Source organism: Corvus hawaiiensis, chromosome 14 (genome assembly GCF_020740725.1).
Source record: "Corvus hawaiiensis isolate bCorHaw1 chromosome 14, bCorHaw1.pri.cur, whole genome shotgun sequence".
In the NCBI taxonomy this organism is placed as follows: Eukaryota; Metazoa; Chordata; class Aves; order Passeriformes; family Corvidae; genus Corvus; species Corvus hawaiiensis.
The window spans coordinates 19179152-19198239 of NC_063226.1; the positions used below are offsets into that span (position 1 = coordinate 19179152).

General features: G+C 50.8%; 3 protein-coding genes across 8 annotated transcripts; 2 read left to right on the forward strand and 1 right to left on the reverse strand.

Moving 5' to 3' along the window:
• The first annotated feature begins 197 nt into the window (after nucleotides 1-197).
• On the forward strand, nucleotides 198-8768 carry CMC4 (C-X9-C motif containing 4). Of its 5 annotated transcripts, none has more exons than XM_048319311.1 (4): nucleotides 198-244; nucleotides 580-634; nucleotides 5569-5635; nucleotides 7329-8768. In XM_048319311.1, the coding sequence occupies exons 3-4, from the start codon at nucleotides 5578-5580 to the stop codon at nucleotides 7496-7498; spliced, it is 228 nt and encodes a 75-aa protein (XP_048175268.1). In that variant the 5' UTR covers nucleotides 198-244; nucleotides 580-634; nucleotides 5569-5577; the 3' UTR covers nucleotides 7499-8768. The 5 variants fall into 5 exon arrangements, with proteins under 5 accessions (XP_048175268.1, XP_048175269.1, XP_048175265.1 ...); XM_048319312.1 differs by having other exon boundaries at nucleotides 235-244; nucleotides 580-655; XM_048319308.1 differs by lacking the exon at nucleotides 198-244 and having other exon boundaries at nucleotides 403-655.
• Nucleotides 649-5608, forward strand: MTCP1 (mature T cell proliferation 1). Of its 2 annotated transcripts, none has more exons than XM_048319313.1 (4): nucleotides 649-3883; nucleotides 3987-4157; nucleotides 4311-4362; nucleotides 5569-5608. In XM_048319313.1, exons 1-3 carry the CDS (start codon nucleotides 3776-3778, stop codon nucleotides 4356-4358), a joined length of 327 nt encoding a protein of 108 aa, XP_048175270.1. In that variant the 5' UTR covers nucleotides 649-3775; the 3' UTR covers nucleotides 4359-4362; nucleotides 5569-5608. The 2 variants fall into 2 exon arrangements, with proteins under 2 accessions (XP_048175270.1, XP_048175271.1); XM_048319314.1 differs by lacking the exon at nucleotides 5569-5608 and adding an exon at nucleotides 4444-4532.
• A 748-nt stretch (nucleotides 8769-9516) lies between the features above and the next one.
• FUNDC2 (FUN14 domain containing 2) lies at nucleotides 9517-16091 on the reverse strand. The gene is made up of 5 exons (XM_048319307.1): nucleotides 15990-16091; nucleotides 15371-15521; nucleotides 13996-14071; nucleotides 12700-12834; nucleotides 9517-12278 (listed from the first exon to the last, which is right to left on the reverse strand). The coding sequence occupies exons 1-5, from the start codon at nucleotides 16006-16008 to the stop codon at nucleotides 12201-12203; spliced, it is 459 nt and encodes a 152-aa protein (XP_048175264.1). The 5' UTR covers nucleotides 16009-16091; the 3' UTR covers nucleotides 9517-12200.
• Between the last annotated feature and the right edge of the window lie 2997 nt (nucleotides 16092-19088).

Sequence of the window (19088 nt, forward strand, 5' to 3'; positions counted from 1 at the left end):
GAGCGGCAGCGCCGGGGTTCCGCCGCTGTTCCGCGCGGCGGCCGATGTCCGCGGCGGGCCGTCGGGGGGTGGTAGGGCCGGGCCTGAACGGGACGGCCCGGCCTGATCCGGCTTAACCCGACTCGGCTCGACCCGGGGTCCGGCCTCCGGGGCCTGCGGGCAGACGCGGGGAGGCGGCGGGTCCGGGGGGCGGGGGAAGGCTTTGCGCGGCGCACGCGGCGCGGCGGTCACGGCGCGGGTGCAGGTAGGTCATGGCGGGCCCGCCCGCCCGCGGCCGCCTCACGCCCAGGGCCGCCCGCCCAGCCCCGCCGCCCGGCCCGGGGGGGGACGCGGTGGCCGTGGCGATGTGCTGCGCCCTCCTCCCGCCGCTGCGGCCGCGTCGCCCGGCCCGCCATGGTCGGTCCGGTCCCACGCCCGTACCACACCCCCTCTCCTCCAGCCCTTCCTGCCCGGCTTGGCCACACTGCCCCCCGCTCCCGCTCCTCGGCCCGGCTCCTGCATCCCTTCCCTCGCCCTCCCCGCCCTTCTGCGTGGCTCCCCTCGCATTATGTCCATCTTTTTGTCTTCCTGTTTTTTTAGATCCCACCAAAGCTCGGTCTGCCCTCCCCACGCTGCTGGACAGCCCGGCTGGTCGGTGAGCATCTGCTACCCCTCAGTAGGTCGGGCAGAGCGGAGCGTGGAGTCAGAGGGGCTTGCTCCAGGCAGAGTAGAGTCCAAACCCCCAAGAAGAAGCTTTAGAGTGTCTCCACATGCCCTTAAGTCACCAGATCATCAGATCCCGAGTTGCCAGAGCCGGGCTGGGTTTTTCAGGAAGGCTCAGCACCCTCGTAGCCCTGAGGTGTGCAGGCAGCTCTCATGCCCCAAGAGAAGGCCAGGCTGGCCAGCCTTGCTCTAGGGGCTGTAACTGTGTCAGCACAGCACTGCTGAGCCTCAGCAGTGCTTTTTCTTGGTGCCTAAATGGCAGCTGAACTCCCGGTTGCTTTTTAGAAGAGAAGGTGATAAAGGGTGGAGTTTGTTCAGCTCACTGAGCTCCAGCTCCGGGGTGGTCCAAGCAGCATCTGGAGTAATTTCTGTCACTGTTTCCATAAAATATTTTAATGTACCCAATTTAAAACCAAATAAATTGTTGTCACTACAAGCTGCATTCCTCCTCCTGGCCATTTTCACATTTATCCATGTATTATGGCTCAGAAATCCATCCAGGTCCCAGAACTGCATTAAACTTCTAAGATTGATGCTAAGGTGGACAGAACATCTGCCAGTATTATTCCTGTCTGTGGGGATTGGGATTTGAATCTCCCCAAAACAACACTTTGAACAGCTCAGCCTTCTACAGTTATTTTGGTGGCAATGTTAAAGTCTCAAAGGATGATGCTGCAATCCTGCAAATTTAAGCTGTTGGGGGTTTTGTTGGTTGTGGTGGGTTTTTTAATAGGTTATGAAGCAAGCAGCATAAGAACCTGGGTTTAAAACTTGTTTAAAATATAAGTAAGCTCTCTTCTCCTCCCACCCATGTCTTCCTTCAGGCTTTGTTTTTGCTTTCTGATCAAACCTGCACAAACAGACACTGTGTATGTTCTCAGGTGCACTGTCTGAGCGTGTGCTTGTGGAATCTCCAGTTTCTTTGGTGTGTTTGGGTGCTGCAGACAGACCTGTCCCACCTCAAACCCCATTCCTGTCCCACCTCAAACCCAATCGACGGTTTTGCCTGACCTCAGGATTTTCCATGTGGCACTAACTGGGCACCTCCACAGGCCAGACTGAGCCTTTGAACTTTGCAGTTCTGGGGAAGCTTGGGACAAATCAGTGGGGCAAAGGGTGAACACACACATTAACCTCTGCCCATTCTGCACAGTGTCCTCTGCACGAGACCTTGTTCTGTTGTCCTGGATCTGTCATCACTGCCATCTCCACACACCATGAACACAAATGTGCATGTTGTGCTTTAGTCTGCCTACCTGTAGTTCAGCCAGGCTGAACCAGGTCAGTGTTTGGATAGGAGACCTTCCAGGAGAGTTTACTTACAGTAGGAAACACAGTTCACTTACTGAGACATATTTCCTATTACTGGAGCCAGGCTTGAGCCTTCTGATTCTGGGCATGATGAGCTGTAGAAATTCCAGCTTTGAGTGTAATAAAAGCAAATTCTTGGGCATTTCTGGTCATGATGGAACTTTTTGCAGTTTACTGCAGAGTAGGAGAGTATCCTGGCCGAATTCCACCTGGGGTGATTACGTTCAGCTGACTGAAAAGGAGCAGTGGCAATTGCTGCATTTCACTGTTGGGCAGAGTGATTTCCACAAAGGGGCTTAAATTTGTTAAGTGGCTTAGGGTAAAGCAGAAAGGAAAAGAATTGCAGAAATGTCCCTTTAACCCTAATTCCTGAAGGCCTTGTGAGCCTTGTCAGACTGCTGTCACATTCCTCTAAATGCCAGCAATCCAGCTGGTGGGGCATTCCTTGGAATGCCTGTCCCTCATCACAGGATGGCTGTCAGAACAGTGGTGCTTTGTATAGGGCACGTAGACGTCCCTGCACATCAAGCAAGGAAACAAACAGAATGGGAGAAAAAAAGAAGTAATAAAAGAACATTCAAAGTTTTCTTTGTGACGCTGCTGTTCAGGCTGATCCGTGGTTGGTGTTTTGTTCTCAAAAAGGCTGAGTGCTCTTTTGGCTCAAAAAGGTAGAGAAACACTGATGGGAGATATGGAAAGCATCATGGAAGAGTATTTTCTGTTATATATGCACCCCAATGTATAACAATTTTTTTTTTTTCTCTCCCTGACTTTCCCTCCTTTATTTTGTACCCAGATTTTCTTGCTCCTGTTTGAAATATGCCTTATAACCTTACAAGTTTTCAGAAGACCACTGTGTTTCACTGGGATAAGGAATATTGCATCTGCTTCATAGCAGGAGGATGTTGTTTGTGTTACAGCTTAACTTTGTTCTACTTTACACCTAGATGAAGGATGAAGACTGTCTGTACCATTTTGATTACCTCTTCTAGGGTTCAAAGAGAATCATTTCCCCTGACCTCCATTTGCTAATGGCTCAGCTTGGTCTAACCTGCACACAGATAAACGTGCTGTTAAACAAAAGTTACAGTAGCAGGAACCACCTCAGTGCCCCAAGCTCCTCCGCCCATGTTGGTGGCTCTCTGTGACCAGCCAAAAGCCGAGCGACGCAGTCCTGAGAGCTGCTCCCGAGGGGTTTGTGTGTGAACGGACAGTGCTGCCGTCCCTGAGAGATGAGACACAGGACCCTGCAACCCGACAGCTCTGCGAGCTCCAAAGATGAGAGTCCTGCACACCGAGTTCCGTGCTTTGTCTCCAGAGTGATCTTCGTTCCTGTTAAGCTCACCTCACTCCTGGTCACGAGTTTTGCTTTTGGGATTTAGACCACCTCTTTTTTCCCCCCCTCCCGTTTTACACAAAGACTGTTAATAGGACTGTTAGTGGAATGAGCAAAGCCAGTACTCACAGGGTTTAACTTCGCACCAATAGCACCTTTTGCCCCAGAATGCCTTACCAATGTCACCCAGCACGCGTGTCCCAGTGTACGACTCGGCCTGACGCTTCCGTTGGCTTAGGCACCACCTCAGCCTCCCGAGCTGACTTTTAGGGACATTTCCGCACGTAGCATCTCCTCCAGCGAGTCAGACACCACCTGTCTGCCAGGTCCGGGAGCTCTCTCCGTGAATGTGCTCAGAGCTAAAGAGGCCACGTGTGCACCCCGCGGGCCGATGCCGTCCACCTGAGCTGCGGAAGCGCCTGAGGGATGGCACAGGGAGGGGAGGCTGGCGCTCCTCCCGTGCGGCTCTGGGTGCGGCGCGTGGGGGTTTACTGCGATGAGCACCGCAAAACCTGGCTCGTGACTGCAGAAGAGGCAAGTGTGTGCTTTGAGCTTCCCCGTGGTTGTAGCATTGCTGTTTCAGGTGCCTCTGCTGCACTGCCAGTAACTGCCTGCTCTGTTTGTTACTTTCCCCCAGGAGGAAGGTATGCTGAGGGCTCGGATCCAAAGAGTTCAGGTTCCCCTGGGTGAGGCGCTGCGACCCAGCCAGCTCCCCCCATCCCGGCTGCCTCACATGTGGCAGCTGTCCCAGGGTGAGCAGTACAGGGATAGTAACTCTCGCGTTTGGGAGATAGAGCACCATCTCATGGTAAGGATGGTGGCAACAATAGACCATAGTCATGCCTGTTTGTGAAGTCATTTGAGATCCTTGAGGGACGGCAAAGGACTGTTATTTTGTTGAAGTCCATTAGCTCAACCACAGTAACTGTAGACGTATTGAACTTTTCCTTGTCGCTTACAGCTTGGTGGTGTTGAAGAACTGCTGCTTAAACTCGTGCCTGGGGATTAATCTGGTATGTGCAGACATTACCCCTGCTTTGTACTGTGCACTGTTTACTCCCAGTCTTTCTTTAATATGAATTTTTGTCTTTCAGGAGCAGTGGCTCTAGGAAGATGCCATTGTCTGTTTTGTACAATAAAAGGTTCTCTCTCCACTGAAATGCAGCCACCTTTGAGGTGGAAGCATTTAAAAACAACACACAGCAACATCACACAAGAGTTTAGGACAGGCAGTGAAGAGGAGTATTGTGACCAAGTGAAACATCAGGGCAAGTTCTAGGTAGGCAGAATGCAATTGCCCCAAGTGGAGTTTGGCCAGGATGCTGCAAATAATGTCCTAGTGATACTGGGAAGTGCTGTGGGCTGGTGACTTGTCAGAAACTGGAAAGGCAGCAGCTCCCAGCTCTGAGCAGAGGCTGAACTGTGGCTCAGAGGGTTCAGTCTCACCACCACTTTCGGTGACAATGGTGCTTTCCTTAGAGGTCTCCCGTTCAACTACTGGTACCACCAGCTTTTGCTTGGCTTTTGATCTTACTCTGACACAGTTACAGGTGTCACAGCTGCAGAGAAGTCAAACTGAGTATCTGAAATCCTGTTTCCTATGGATTTGAACATTGAACATTTGAAGATGGAGCTGTCCTCCAATCTGGTTGAGGGGTTCTTTGGACAGAGGGAGGGGATTTCCAAGAGACTTTCTCCTGAAACAAAATGAAAAAAGCCCTCTTTGTTGGCTTGATGGGATGTACACAACTGAGTTGTTTGGTTGATTGTTTTTTTAAATGCCTTCTCCGGATGCAGTTTCCTGACTTAGGACCACATCCTTGATTGTGTAAAGCTCACAGAGGTGGATTTCACATAAATATGTGTCTTAGTATAAAGTCTAGAGATAGAAAACTGTTAAAATATAGTCAGCCATGTTAATTTGAATATTTTCTGGAAACTTTGTACATCCAAGTGGAAAAGGACACATTTTGACTAGAGAAAAGAAAACTTAGTGGCATAAAATTTCCCATATTCATTGTCCTCATCATCATCTTTTAGCCAGACACAGAGTGTTCTTGTGTTTGTTGGCAGGCACCTGCAAGCAGCAGCAGATGTTTTCTGAATGGTGACAGTGGGGGAAATTGGGAGCTCTTGAAGGATGTGGCTGTAGGACATTGTCTTTCCCCCACCCCCTGAGAAGCACCTTGATTTACAGTAACATTTTCCTATCATTTTAGTTCCTGAACATGTCCCGGAAGGATCCCTGCCAGAAACAAGCCTGTGAAATACAGAAATGCTTGCAAGGTACTGAGTGTCATTTTGTCTTTGGTGTCTTGATTTTTGGTGGAACTTAATTCTTTTAACTTAACCTTGTTGTCCTTTCACCTTGAGAAGGAACAGAGCACATTAGCATTGCCTGGTTGCAAAACGAACAAAATTATAACGTCTGATTTTAATAGAATTGCTTTGTGCTTAATTGTAAATAATGAGACATCATTAGTATAAAATAGAGCATTAGTAACAGTAATGTGCTTGGAGTGTTCTCCATGCTGGCAGTGAGATCCCAGGTGTATTTTTGGGACTCAGCTGTGGGCAGGGAGAGCTAGACATTATAATAAGCTCTCTTACAGCGTGGTTTAGTGAAGGAGTAGGTGGATTGTATGAGAAGACTGCAGAGCTGCTCCAGGGGTGTTTTAAGAGCAGGTCAGACAGAAGTCTGTCAGGAACAGGTGATGTGTCCTCGAGGTATGAGATGGTCTTCATATCCCCAGCATTTGTTAGAGACTACCTTTTACTGTCTTCATGGTTTGGAGCATTCTCCCACAAAGGACTGCCTTCTCTCCCTGTATTACTGCACTTAAAAGCTTATGGTTGACCCTGTTTTGGTCCCATCCGAGACAATGTTCTTTTTATAACATTCATGGAGGTTTTCCAAGTGTTCTGCCTGTGTAGGTTTGTGTACAGTGTTGATCTGAATGGTTATGTGTTGGCAGAGAAGCTCTTTGCTGCACGTACACTTCTCTGTCACCGCTGCTCGAGCTGTCATTTTGGAGTGCTGCTGTTCATGTACTGTGCTGTGGCGTTGTCTGATGTGCACAGATGAAGCAGCTGAGTTGACAGAGAGCAAAGCAATTTTCCCCTGTAAAAACTAAAGTTCAGAGCCTTAACTTAGGAATGCACTATCACTGCACCCAGTGCGTAGGACAGAGGGTGGGAGCCAGACCTTTGGGAGATGCTGACTTCTCAAAAGTCATTGTTCCAAAAGATCTTGCTGCTTCCTCTGTGAGACTGAATGCCCACTGTAAATCTCTTTTGTGTTTTCCTGTCTGTGTGTGACTTTCAGGAATGCACCCTTGACAGATAACAGGGAGTGCCTGTATGTAGCCACAGTTTTAGAAACAAAGCTGCGAAGGTAGAGGGACAGTTAAGAGAGCCTCGGAGCACTCATCAGCTGCAGGCTATGGCAGAAAGAGATCAGCTCTCCTCTCCAAGGGCCTGCCACGCCTCCTGGGCTGCCAGCTTGCAGCAATCACCATAACCTTTTTCTCAGGGGTGATCTCTGGGAATTCATAGTCCAGTGATCACTGCAGTGTGGTTTGCTCATTAACCAGAAGGCGTTTATTGCTGCTTTCTGGGCTCTCCATGGGTGCTGTGTGTCTCACATTATGCTGCTGTTGCTTCTTTTAATCTTTTAAAAGTCAGTGCTGCTGTGAGTGTAACTGTGTAGTGGTTGCAGAGCTCATCCAAGGCAGAGCAGGTGGCTCTGTATGCCCTTTGCTTCTGGACAGACAGACAGGTGGTTCTGAACTCAAACCAGACTCTGTCTCTTCCTGCAGGGCTCCTCTCCGAGAGCCTTTGCTCTGAACTAAAGAGAGATTTTTATGAACAGAGAAAATGATGGAATGCTTGTAAGCAGCTGAAGAGGTGGGGTAGATGTGTTCCCTCAGGGAACAAAGCCTGTTCCTCTCCGCAGACCTGGTGTCTCCTTATTTTCCAGCGAACAACTACATGGAGTCCAAGTGTGAAGCTGTGCTTCAGGAGATGCGGAAATGCTGCGCCCGGTACACCAAGGGCAGATCCATCTGTTGTTCAGGGTTTGAGAGAGAAGAAAGGGAGAGAGAAAAGGTTAAGTTGGCTTCAGAAGGAATTTCCCCACCACCTCAGTAACACAATGCAGCTCCAGCAGGTGCTGGAGCATGGACTCACTTGAAGAGCTCGTGTGTGTTTTTTCAAGCCTTCTTTAGACTTTCAGAAAAGCCAGATTGCTCCTAGAACACACCGTTTGGCACACCAAAAAGTAAAACACAGTACCAACAGATGGCCTGGTTAACAAACTTTATTTTCTGTATGAACACATTATCTATGTTGCCTCTGCATCACACCTGTGAAATGTCAACTTGATGTTTTTAGGATGCTTACCTTACTCTAATCCATCTTTGCTCTAAAAATGGAGAATTGGAACCAAGTTATGCTGGCTTCTGGAGCGAGAGGTACAGGAAATGAGCTCAGAAGAGTGAGTTTAAACATGAAACAAACCCATCTTGACATAACAAAGGTATTGCTGCCACCATGCAGTAGTTCCAACCAACACTTGCCTGTCCAGTGGTTCAAGCTCAAGAATGGGAATCAGGTCTGATGATTGTTCCTAAGTCTTGCATAGATCATGAGTGACTACAAGTCACTTTGCCTAAGTGCCTCCGTTTTCCACTGGACAGAGCTGTTTATTTTATATTTGAATTGCCTACACGCTGCTATTTGCATGATAAAGATGTTACAGGAACATTATTTCAGGGATTGCTACAGGGATAGGATATTTTTTTAAAAAAGCAATATTCATTTGAAAGATCTGACTGTTGATACAAAATTTATAAATTTATGTCTAATTGAACACCTTTAAGCAATATGCTTTGAATCCAAGTCTAGTTAAAGCTGCTGATACCCAAAGGCCTGTCACAGAGCCCTGGGCTAGATCCAAGAACTGACTTAGGTGCTGCTTACTGAACAAGCAGTTGTAGGCAGTTATTTTCCACACAGCATTCCAGACTCACTCCCAAGCCGGCTGTGTCTGGACCCCAGGAGAGATGCCTTTCCAGAAGCTCTCGGCCATGCAGCAGAATTTCCTGTGACCTGTAGGAAGAGCTCATAGACAGGTTCCTGCACCACCCTTCAGAGCTGCCTGTCTTGCTGTCCCCTGTAGCAGGAGTCCAGGCACCCAAATATCAGGCTCCCAACCCACTAGCCCTAACTCTGTCATTAGATCTAGCCGTAAAGGACTTTCGTGCTGTGAGCAAGTACAACTTACTTATGAAATAGAGCTTCTATAAACAGACCACTGAGGTCTAGGCACAATAGTTGTGTGTATTGAAGCCTAGAAGAGCAAACCATCTGTATTCACTGCTCTGAAATAACATGGTACAAAATAAACAACTGGAACAAACTGTGGTCTCCGTTTGGTTGTTTGTTGAGCTGCAAACTGGGCGGCTTGGCTGCCATTCACAGCTCAGGGACACGTGAGATCATCATGTTTAAATAGAAGCTGCTTGATATTTTTATAACTGGGGCTGAAGATCAGTGTAATTTAGGGCTTGTCTTCCCCTCCCACTGCTCTCCCTCCCCCTCAAGAAAAAACCCTTAAAACAAACACGGGGGTTTAGTGTCCTTCAAATTAGGGAAAAGTGATGACAATGTTGTGAACCACCTCAAACGCTGACAAGTAGCTCATTTTTCTCTTTTGCCCTATCTGAGCAGGAACAGTGGAAATAAATTCACTAAGAGATGATAAAAAATATATATTTAGGCTTCTGTTGCATCTATGAAAAAGAAATAGCCTTGTCTCCGTGCCCATTTGCAGTTGCTCAGCAGATGCAACCCAGACTGGCAACAGACCCACCTCCTGCCCTAGAAGCATCCCACTTCTTGGGAATATGGGTGGTTGGTGCTAGGATGATCAGCCCAGGTTACCTGAGGGGAGGGGAGGCTGTGGTGCCCTCATAGAATCTTTTAGGTTGGAAAAGACCTTTAAGATCCTTGAGTTGAACCATTCTCCCAGCACTGCCAAGCTGACCACTAACCCATGTCCCCAAGTGCTACCTGCTGCTGGTCTGGCTGTAGGTGCTCCCCTCAGTCACAGTGAGACAGGAACAGGCTGGTTCCCAGGATGCCAACAGACCTCACACAGAGAAGCATTTAAAGCAAAACTGTTTAATAAAATACCACTTCAACAAGCATTTACATACAATATATAAAACCACTTTAAAAGCCTAATGTGTTTGAAATCTTCTCATAGTGTAACAGATGTCGGAAGTTGTTGAAACAAGACAAAAAGGAACAGGAGTGGGGAGGGGAAGGGACACCTCATCTTGGCACCTGCAGCAATGAAAATGCCTCCCCACAGAGGCTGATTCAGCATCAAAGCTTCCAGTGTTGACCCACAGCATCAAACACTGCCAGCCACGAGCCCAACACCAGCACAGCAGAAAGATTTGCCACATTGCGATGTCCTTGTCCATTCCCTGCCTACATTCACATGAAACTCAACATGAATCTGTTACTTGTTTCCCCTTCCAGCAGCAATACAGGCATTTTAGCTCCCTCTCTGGGCCGTTTCTCTCTCTAGCAGCAAACTGGCACTTGAGCAGAACCCACCCCACCTAGGGCTGGGCAGAATTAGTGACTTACTTGAGCCTGAAAACCATCCCTGTTAATGATTTGCTTTGAGCTTTGTCGTTGGAGAAAGCTTTGTGGAGATCAGTGCATCTCAGAAGAAGTTGTGTTACACAGCCCACCCAGCCAAACAGCAGAAATACTGTTGTCCTCCAGGAAAAAGAGATACCCTGCAAGACCACTGTATCAATTTATACATGTTCATTTCTGCAGATCCTACAGGAAAACAAACCAAATCCCAAAAAAACCACCACCATCATCTGTCACTCCACTGCCAAACACCGCTTTATTGAAGACCTATTTGCTGCATCCCATCAGTCCTGCAGTCCAGGATGGCCTTTAGGAAGGCCATTGTTAAAAGGATGTGAGCCCAGCTGCTCCTTCATTCTCCTTGGCCACATATGGCAGGACAGGAGCAAAGACAGCCACTTCTGTCTCTTGATTACCTGCAGCCTCTTTTCAGATCCTGAAGGTGAGAAAAACCTCATCTTAATCAATGTGATGCTACACTGACACTTCAATCAACAGAGCTGGAACAAAATTGACAACTGCCAAGTGCTCATTCCAAACCCTCTGGTGCAAGAACCCACCATTTCAGCTCTGCCAGCAGCTCCCAGGGGAAGATCCCATTTCCAGCCAGACTGAGAGCAGCAGATCACAAAGCCATTGCACAGCACTGGAAATGGGGTGCAGCTGCTGAGCCAGGTGCTGCAAACCACCCACCCAGGAGTGTCATTGTTCCCTACCACATCTTCTATTGAAGGATGAGCTCACTTTCACATAAAACCCCACATCCTGGGCAAGAACTCCTACCTATATTTGCTGGAGGACATCACCACGTTGTCAGGCAAGTCTCTATCTCACAGAACACCTCTGGGGGATGTTTGCTTATACTGCATTGAGTCAGACTGTCCAAAAACAGCTGAGCTCTGCACCTGGGCTGCCTCATCACCTGCAGGAGCAGGGCTGCAGCTGATGGAATTAAGCAAACAGCTTTTCTTGTGGAAATGGCAAACATGAAAAGGAAGGAACATAACCGAGGCAGAAGTATGCAAATGAAACATTCTCACAAGAGCACAGTCTGGTTTTCACAAGAGTTTTGTCATTTCAGTTGCTTGCAGAGACCAGGGAGAAGGAATTTGTGCTCTTCAGAGCCACGTAAAGGACTGCACTCCAGATTTCACACCATCCCCCTTCTCCAGTAGAGCTGGCAACAGGGACCTGGCCAGTACAATGTACCCTAAGCAGGGATGCATTTCCTGTCGACAATCCTGTCCCACATGGTTACAGCTTAGAGAGCATCACCAATGCCAAAGTGACCAGAGATGGTCATAGCAGACATGGAAACCCCCATCAGAGGCCCAGGGTGATTGACCATAAGTGGCACAGCTGAAATGCCCCCATCTGACACAGCCAGGTCAGGCCTGCTGGAAGCAGGAGAGAGTCTCAAAGGCTGAGCAGTCAGGTGGTTCTACAGCACAGAACTTGGTGACTTTCAGAACATATGATGAGGAAAGGGCCTGGAGAGTCAGCCTCAGTGCTCAGTTTCCATCAGCAGTGCCAGTGCTGCAATTCCAATATGGGGAAGGATACCAGCAAAGAGAAAGCCAAATGGCCATCTATGTGCAGTGCAACAGCAGGGGGAGGGCAGGAAAATCCATATTCACCTGTCCTGGACACAGCTCAGACTGTCCTTTGACACTTCTGTATCCATCCCATGACAGTCAACCATATTTTGGATTGCACAGACTACCTCTATGCAGAGGGAAGCAGAGGTTTTCCAGGTGCCAGGGCAGGAATACTGAAAGCTAAATCGTGGTGAAGAGCTGACAGCTGTTGTACACATAAACTGGCAGACAAAGGTACATGTAACAGTCCTGGGCACCTGGAAGCACATTTAAGAGGTTTCTCTGCCACTACATTTTTATGACATTGAAACTCATCAGAAAATTTGAGACTGGGCATATTTGGTGGGAAACTGTAACGATACACTGGGAGTTGTAAGCTTTCAGACCAACCCCAGCACTCTTAACAGCCCAGACAGAAGAAAAAGGTGGAAATCAGAAGCAGCATTGTAAGAAATAAGGGCTGGAACCTGTGAGCAGATGGGACTGAGTCTGTTGGCAACATCCTTTGACTTCTAAGTGAGAGATAACAGCAGTAGAGGAGGGGAGGGGAGGTTGGGCATGAGAGGAGAGTGCAGCTTCTAGGATGCCATTCCAAGCAGGAATCCTCCGGCAAACCCTCCAGTCAGGATAACATTCTTCTTCAGAAATATGATCACCTAAGCAGGGGCGAGAAGAGACAAAAATGTTCAACAACATCAGGCCACCCACTGACCCTCCCTGCTAAGAAGAAATCCCTCAGGTTTTCCTCGAGGCAAATAATGCTCAGAGAGATGCCACTGCTTGGATTTGGGAAAGCTTCCTACCTAACGACCTCCCCTTCCTACCTACACCAGGACACAGCCAATTTTTCACCCTGCTCAGCCATGAGCAGCCAGCTCCTCCAGGAGAATGCTGAGGGAAATAGTATCTTCCTAAAATCTAGGCAGACAACATCCACAGTTTTTGCCATCTCTCCAATTTTGCTGTCATGCAAGAATTCCCTCCTTGTATTTGCACTATGGAAGATCCACAACAGCACAGGAGTCAATCCTGTTTTCTGCTGTCCCTCCAGCACATGCCCTGGGAGAACTGTCTCACCTCATCCGCTCTGCTTTTCACTTCTGGAGGCATTTTATTACCACTGCTGTGAAATTTCAGCTGCTGCTTGGCTTTGTTCACGTCCCGTTGTACTAGATTCCAGTCCACCTTGATGTATCCCGTGTGGTTTGCAATCTAGAGTTTTGAAGATTAGGAAAAAAGTTCCTGGAGTCAAGTCCTGCATGACCATAGCTAAAAACACCCCCTTGCCCACCCACCTTCCCTGACCACAGCCAGCTCCCACACAATAGTCCAGCGGGCACACTGGTTTAGAAACTGGACAGAACACCACCCCTGGAGCTGTGTCAACTGTTCTGCAACATCTGTCTCCCACAGTAATCCCCCAACAGCTGGGCACACACTGCAGCTTAGCCTGCTTCAGCCTCTCTTCCCTAATGTAAAGCTGGCATCACCTCCCCCCTCACAACTGCCATGGATATTGCTGGGACTCCCTGCAGTTCTCCTGCTGCTGTGGGTGGACGAAGCTATTAATAGCCCATTCCTCTCAAACTATTTTATCTGCTCAGGGTGATTCAGCTGTGGAACTCCCTCTGCCCAGAGCAAGCTTTTTCACTTTCAGCAGAACAAGCAGAACCAGGAGAGCGAGGGAGAATGAGTCACACACAAGACCTGTCTGCCTGAGGAGCAAACAGCTGAGAGCTGAACAAGGCCTGAGAGCTGCTCTACCTGCTGCAGGATGCACCAGCTACATGTCCACACCCAAGCAGCTTTCCTCAGTGCCAGGGCTCTTGGAAACCAGGACAAGTGGTAGAGGACAGAGAGACATCTCTGCTTTCTCTCCTCCTTTACAGCAAGCCCCATCTATGCTGGTTGGACTCCTCAGGAAGCCAGGTTGGCAGGAAACATATCACAGATATGGATAAATCCTTATTGACAGCCAGGGCTGTTCTTCCAGGGACACTGTGTCCACAGGCACAGGATTCAGTATGTTAGCCAGTCCTGCAGCAGCAGCAAGGTTCACTGCAGCTGAAGGCTGTCTCATGCTCCACTCAGGTGCCTCGAAGTAACAGCTCTCCTGTGCCTCTGGCCTGGCCTTTGGTAGCAGATCCTCAGTGGATCTGCACTGGCACTCCTGGAGTTTATGCACACTGACCCTGCTTTGCTGTTGCATCCATGTGCCCTGGAGAACACACACCTTTGACATTCGCAGCCACACAAAGCCCCTGGCGGAGCTGGGGACTGACCCCACATGTCCCAACAGGCAGTGGTTCCTAGAGAGACCTTTGTCCCCAGCAGCACAGTTCCCAGAAAGCCTGGGCTGCTGTTCATACACACCTGAAGCAGGAAAAAGCCACCTCCCACTGCTGTCGCTGCCAGCTTTCCAACCTTCTGGAAGATGAATCCAGTACACCTACAAATCAACCAGGATCCAGTCAGGAGAATGAAACACCACACAAAACCCTCATTATGTTTCTCACAGGCAAGGCTGCCTTTGGCAGGAGTTACCCAAGACTGGAGACAGCCTGATGAACAGCAGAAGAGTGCAACTAGAGAGGATTTGCACCCAGCCAAAACTGATGCTTTATAGCCTTTCCCTTTGTGCTGTCACATTCCAGCCTTTTTCAGTTTGATTCTTATCTCTTCAACCTCATCCTTCTCCCAAAAGAGTAACCAGAAACCTGTGATTTCACCAAAATCAACAAGTGATTTTAGGTTTTGGTGGTGTTGTTTAACTGGTATCATCCCTGAGGTGAAATTAGGGAGCACACGTGCTGCTCCATGATAGAGCATGGGGAGCAAATCACAAGCTTCTTTCCTACTTATTTGTAAAGTAAGCAGTAAACAACTGCTTCCTTTACCTTTTCATTTCTCAGAAGAGAAGAATGATGGAACAAGCACACAGCAGTGATCTAAGGCTATACTGGTCTCCAAAATAGGTTACCTGCTTTAAACATGAAAGACATTCCTGCAGCCACCAGAAGTGCAGCCAGCACCCCCCATTGCTCAGTCATGCAGCAAAGGGCTGGTGAGTTGTGCCACCCAAACCACACTTTACTTGGAACATGGTTTCCTTATGAGCATTGCAAACAACACAGCAACCTGCCTTTACCCATTTCTGAATACACTTAGTGAAGATACAAGAGAGAGGTGGCCAGGTCACACTTCTATGAGAAGACAAAGCTCTGTCATACACTGTTAAATAATTACCCCGGTGCCAGGTGAAGATGAGGGGCATTGTAAGAAGCAAAGCAGTGATTACACAAAGTTTTCAACTCAACTGTGGGAATGAAGTTGCAAGTAGAGCCACACTCAGTCCCAGCTACAAGTGACAGGAAACCCCAGGAACTGCGATCCCAGGAGGTTTTTAATGCAGATGCCTGAAGCACATCCACCTCCAGTGTAGAAGGCATCCTTGTTTCAGAGCATTCCTATCTGCCTGTCCTAATTCAACAGCACCACTTTTCGCCACAAGTTGAAAATAATTAAACACTGGTGCAATTTTCTTCCCTTGGAGACAGTCTCACTTCTTCAAGTTAGAGACAGCATTTAAGACCTCCCACAACTCAGCAGACCATGCCAGGGGACAGCAGGCTGAGCATCTGCCTTCTCTGAATGACTGCCACATGAGCACCCTGCACCTGTCAGTGTGACCCCAAAGACCCAGCCAGTGCCTGCCACGAGCAGGAAGGGCAACCCCGGCACATCTTACCATCCCGTGACCCCTCCGATCACCAGCTGCGTGGCCACATTGTATTTCTCAGCGCTCGACCCCGAGTTGGGGGCGAAGATCTTGCGCCACCAGGGCCGGTTCTTGGTGTACTCCGCCAGGTCCAGCACGTTGAATGTGTCGTCCTTCGCACCTGCAGGCACCTGGAGAGGCTCAGTGCTGGGACTACCGTACCACAGCCCCCTGCAGCTGCCCGGTGCCTCCCCAGAGGCACAGGAGCCCTGCCCAGCCACACAGCTCACGGGGACTGGCACTCCCCCAGGTCTCCGGGAATTCCCAGGTCCCTCAGCCCCCTCCCAGGGCCTCCGGGACCCCTCACCCCCTCGGTGACGCCCCTCGCAGAGAGGCCGGGGCTGGGGACCCGTGTCCGGAACCGCCCCCTCGGGCCCTCAAGCGGGGCAGGCCCCGGCAGCGGCCGCCGCACGGTGCAAAGGGAACGACACCGCGCAGGGCGCAGGCCGCGCTCTGCATGGGGGAGGCCGAGCTGGGGGGGCCGGGGACCCGCGTCCCGAGGGGGAGAGACCCGCGCCTCGAGGGGGACAGACCCGCGCCCCGAGCCATCCCCGGCCAACCCGGCCCGGCCCGGCCCGGCCCGGCCCACCTCCGCCCGGCACCGCCATGACGCCGCTGCGCTCCGCGCAGGCGCGGGCACGGCGTGCGCGTCACCGGGAGGGCGCGAGAGGGGTGCGAGGGGAGAGGGACGGGAGAGAGGGAACGGAGGGGAGAGGGAACGGAGGGGAGAGGGACTGCAGGAGAGACGGGCGGGGACGGGGCCGGGGACGGAGAGATGGGCAGACACGAGGAGAGGGGCGGGGACGGGCAGGTGGGGGGAGAGGCGGGAGGTGAGAGGGGCAGGAAGGAAGAGGGGCCCGAAGGGAGAGGGGCGCAAGGAGGAGCGAGAGCGCGCGTGGGTGCAGCGCGGCCCGGGCTCGGCTGCGCCCCGCCGGTGCCCTCGGTGCTCCCCTCCGAAAGGTCTCCTGTGCTGCTGCAGCAGCATCGCCCGCCCCGGAGCGGCTCCTCGGGGCCCTTCAGCCCCGGCGTCCCCGCTTCCCCCTGGCCGGGTCGGGTGTGTGCAGCAGCACTGCACCAGTGGCATCCAGGGAAGGACAGACGGCTTCCGAGGGTATCCTAAGAGCTTCCTAAAGCCCATGGTGGTTTGCTTCCTCTGACGCGGGAGCTCTTGCTTGGCCGCGAGCTCTCACTGGGCAGAAACTGTGCTTTTTGCCATTTGCTAAAAAGACCCCAAACCTGCCAGCTTTCTGGGCAGCTGAGCACCCTGGCACGCGGGCTCGGGTGTGGTGGAAGCAGCATGGGGGTCCTGCTGCACTGCGTTCACCCAGCTGTGGTCTGCTGTGCCTCTGGCCCAGAACCGATTTGGGCAGGCTGGATAGGCTGCCCCTGGTAGGAACACATTTTACTGTTTCCCCTGAAGTAATGACACCTCTGATTTCTGGGCCATTACTCACTTGAGCTCCTGTAGAACAAAAGCCACCTACTTCCCAGCTGGGGATGGCAGCTGCCCAGGGCGTAGCAAGGATGGAAAACCTGAGACACAGCAGGCAAAAAAAAAAAAAAAAAAAAAAAAAAAAAAAAAAAAATCCTCATGGAGAGATTGTGACGGAGGAGACTTGACCCTCCTTTGGGGTTAATGGAAAGCAGTGTGTGAGTGGGAGCAGGAGCGCAGGCAGCGTGGGATGGATGGGGAACAAACACTCTTCTAGGAACTAACAGCAGCACTCTGCGCTGGTCAGGACATCCCACTGATAAACATCCCAGCACCTCGTTGCCACTTGCACGTAGGTCAGGATGTGTTTGGAACTGCAGCAATATCCCACGTGTTTCCTGCGCTGTTGTGATTAGGGAGAACTGTCTGGAGCAGTGTGTACACATTCAGACCAAAGTGGTAGGACAGCACTTCCCTGAGCATGGAAGGAAAAATTGTGGATGCCGAGGGGATGGCTAGAGGCAAGTTGGGCCCTAGAAATCCAATCTGAACACCAGGGTCAGGTGGCACTGGGGTCTCCTGCAGGTCTGGTACATGGCAGGCTCCATCCCCATGCAGCACATATCCCTGTTTTTGTCTCGCCTGCCCTGAGCAGAGGTGCTGCAGGGCTGGGGGCTCCTGTGCTGTGGGGTCAGGCACAGCCTGGTGCAGTGGGTGGCACAGGCGTGGTGGGTGCAAGGACAGAACCCAGCAGGAACACCTCAGCAGCCCACAGCCCCCTGGGGCTCCATGCCAGGTGCCTTCGTGGTGAGCAGCCCTGTTCAGCCTTTGGCACAGGCATGAAACACCATTCCCCATCTCAAAGGCTTTGTCTCCCTCCCGGCACCACCACAACCTTCCAGCCTCCATGGCCAGGCTGAGCTCACCAGCCCACGGGAGCTTCCAGCGAGTGCTTCTGCTGCCTGACTCATTCAGACATGTGAGGAACAAGAGAGAAAGGAGAAACGCTCCACTGACCCACTTACTGCAGGGAAACCCAGCAGAGGAAAGCAGGCTTAATTTTGGGACCTCCTCCGTGTCAGTATTTCTACTCGGATGCTAGGGTAGATCCATCAGGGATGGATTTTCTGGATACTCAGGGGTGTTGATGGCATCAGCCCTGCTGCACTGCTGTTCCTTGGGGGTCTCTCTGTCTGGGAGTTTGCCCATCTGAGAGCTGCACGGGGCTGCAGCCCCTCTTTGCTCCATCACTGCTGGGATGCAGTAGCTTGGAAGTGCTGATGAAAGGGGCCCTGCCCAGTCCTCCAGAACTGCGCCGTGTGGCACAGCCATTGTCCTGGTGCTGGGAAGGGAGAGTGCCCTCTGCATGGCTGCTGCTTCTGAGATACTCAGCATTCCTGAGAAGCTGTCAAGAATCACTCATTCTTTCTCACACACACACAAAAAGTTCCAGAAGAGATTAGACATGGTTCAAATGATTCTGAGTAATTTTTATCTGCTCCGGTCCGTTATTGTTCTGAGAACTGCACAATTCAGGGAAGCAACCAGCACTTTCTGTGCGCATGTGGGTCCTTGGCCCTGGCAAAATATGTTTCTCTGGGAGTCTCCATGGCAGGAGTCTGTCATGGCTTTCCCATCACATTTGCACAGGAGGACAGTGCCCTTGGGGATGGGCAGATGAGCTCCAGGCAGGACTGGACTTGATGATCTCAAAGGTCTTTTCCAACCTAGTTCATTCTGTGTGATTCTGTGATTCTGTCTCACACCACCAGGAGATTCCTGGGTGGGATGACTAGAATAAAGTCACACCCATGCTGCAGGGGACACTGGTGCCTGAAGCACAGCCCAGATCTCCTGTATCTCTCCCAGAAAACTCTTCCCTCCAATATTGAGTACTCTTCTGCTTCACTGCAGCAGGGCAGGATGCAAAGCACCCTGAGGCATCCCCAAATGTGATGCACCATTTGCTTTGCCCCAAAATACTTGCTGGAAAAAGTGAGGTGAGTTGTTGCTCACAAAGAAAAGGAGCCCCAGGCTAGTCATGGAGCCAACTGTGGGTGCACAAGCTGGAGAAAATGTTTTTCACTCGGTCTTTGCCTCCCCAGGAGCAAGGTAGGTGGTGTGGGGGAATCACTTTCTGCCTTCTGCTGAGGATTCGTGTCACAGACCCCCAAAAGTCCATCCCTCCACAGTCTCCACTGCCTCCCTCTGTTTCCCAGTCACCAAGACCTGTCACAAGGATGCTTTTGCACACAC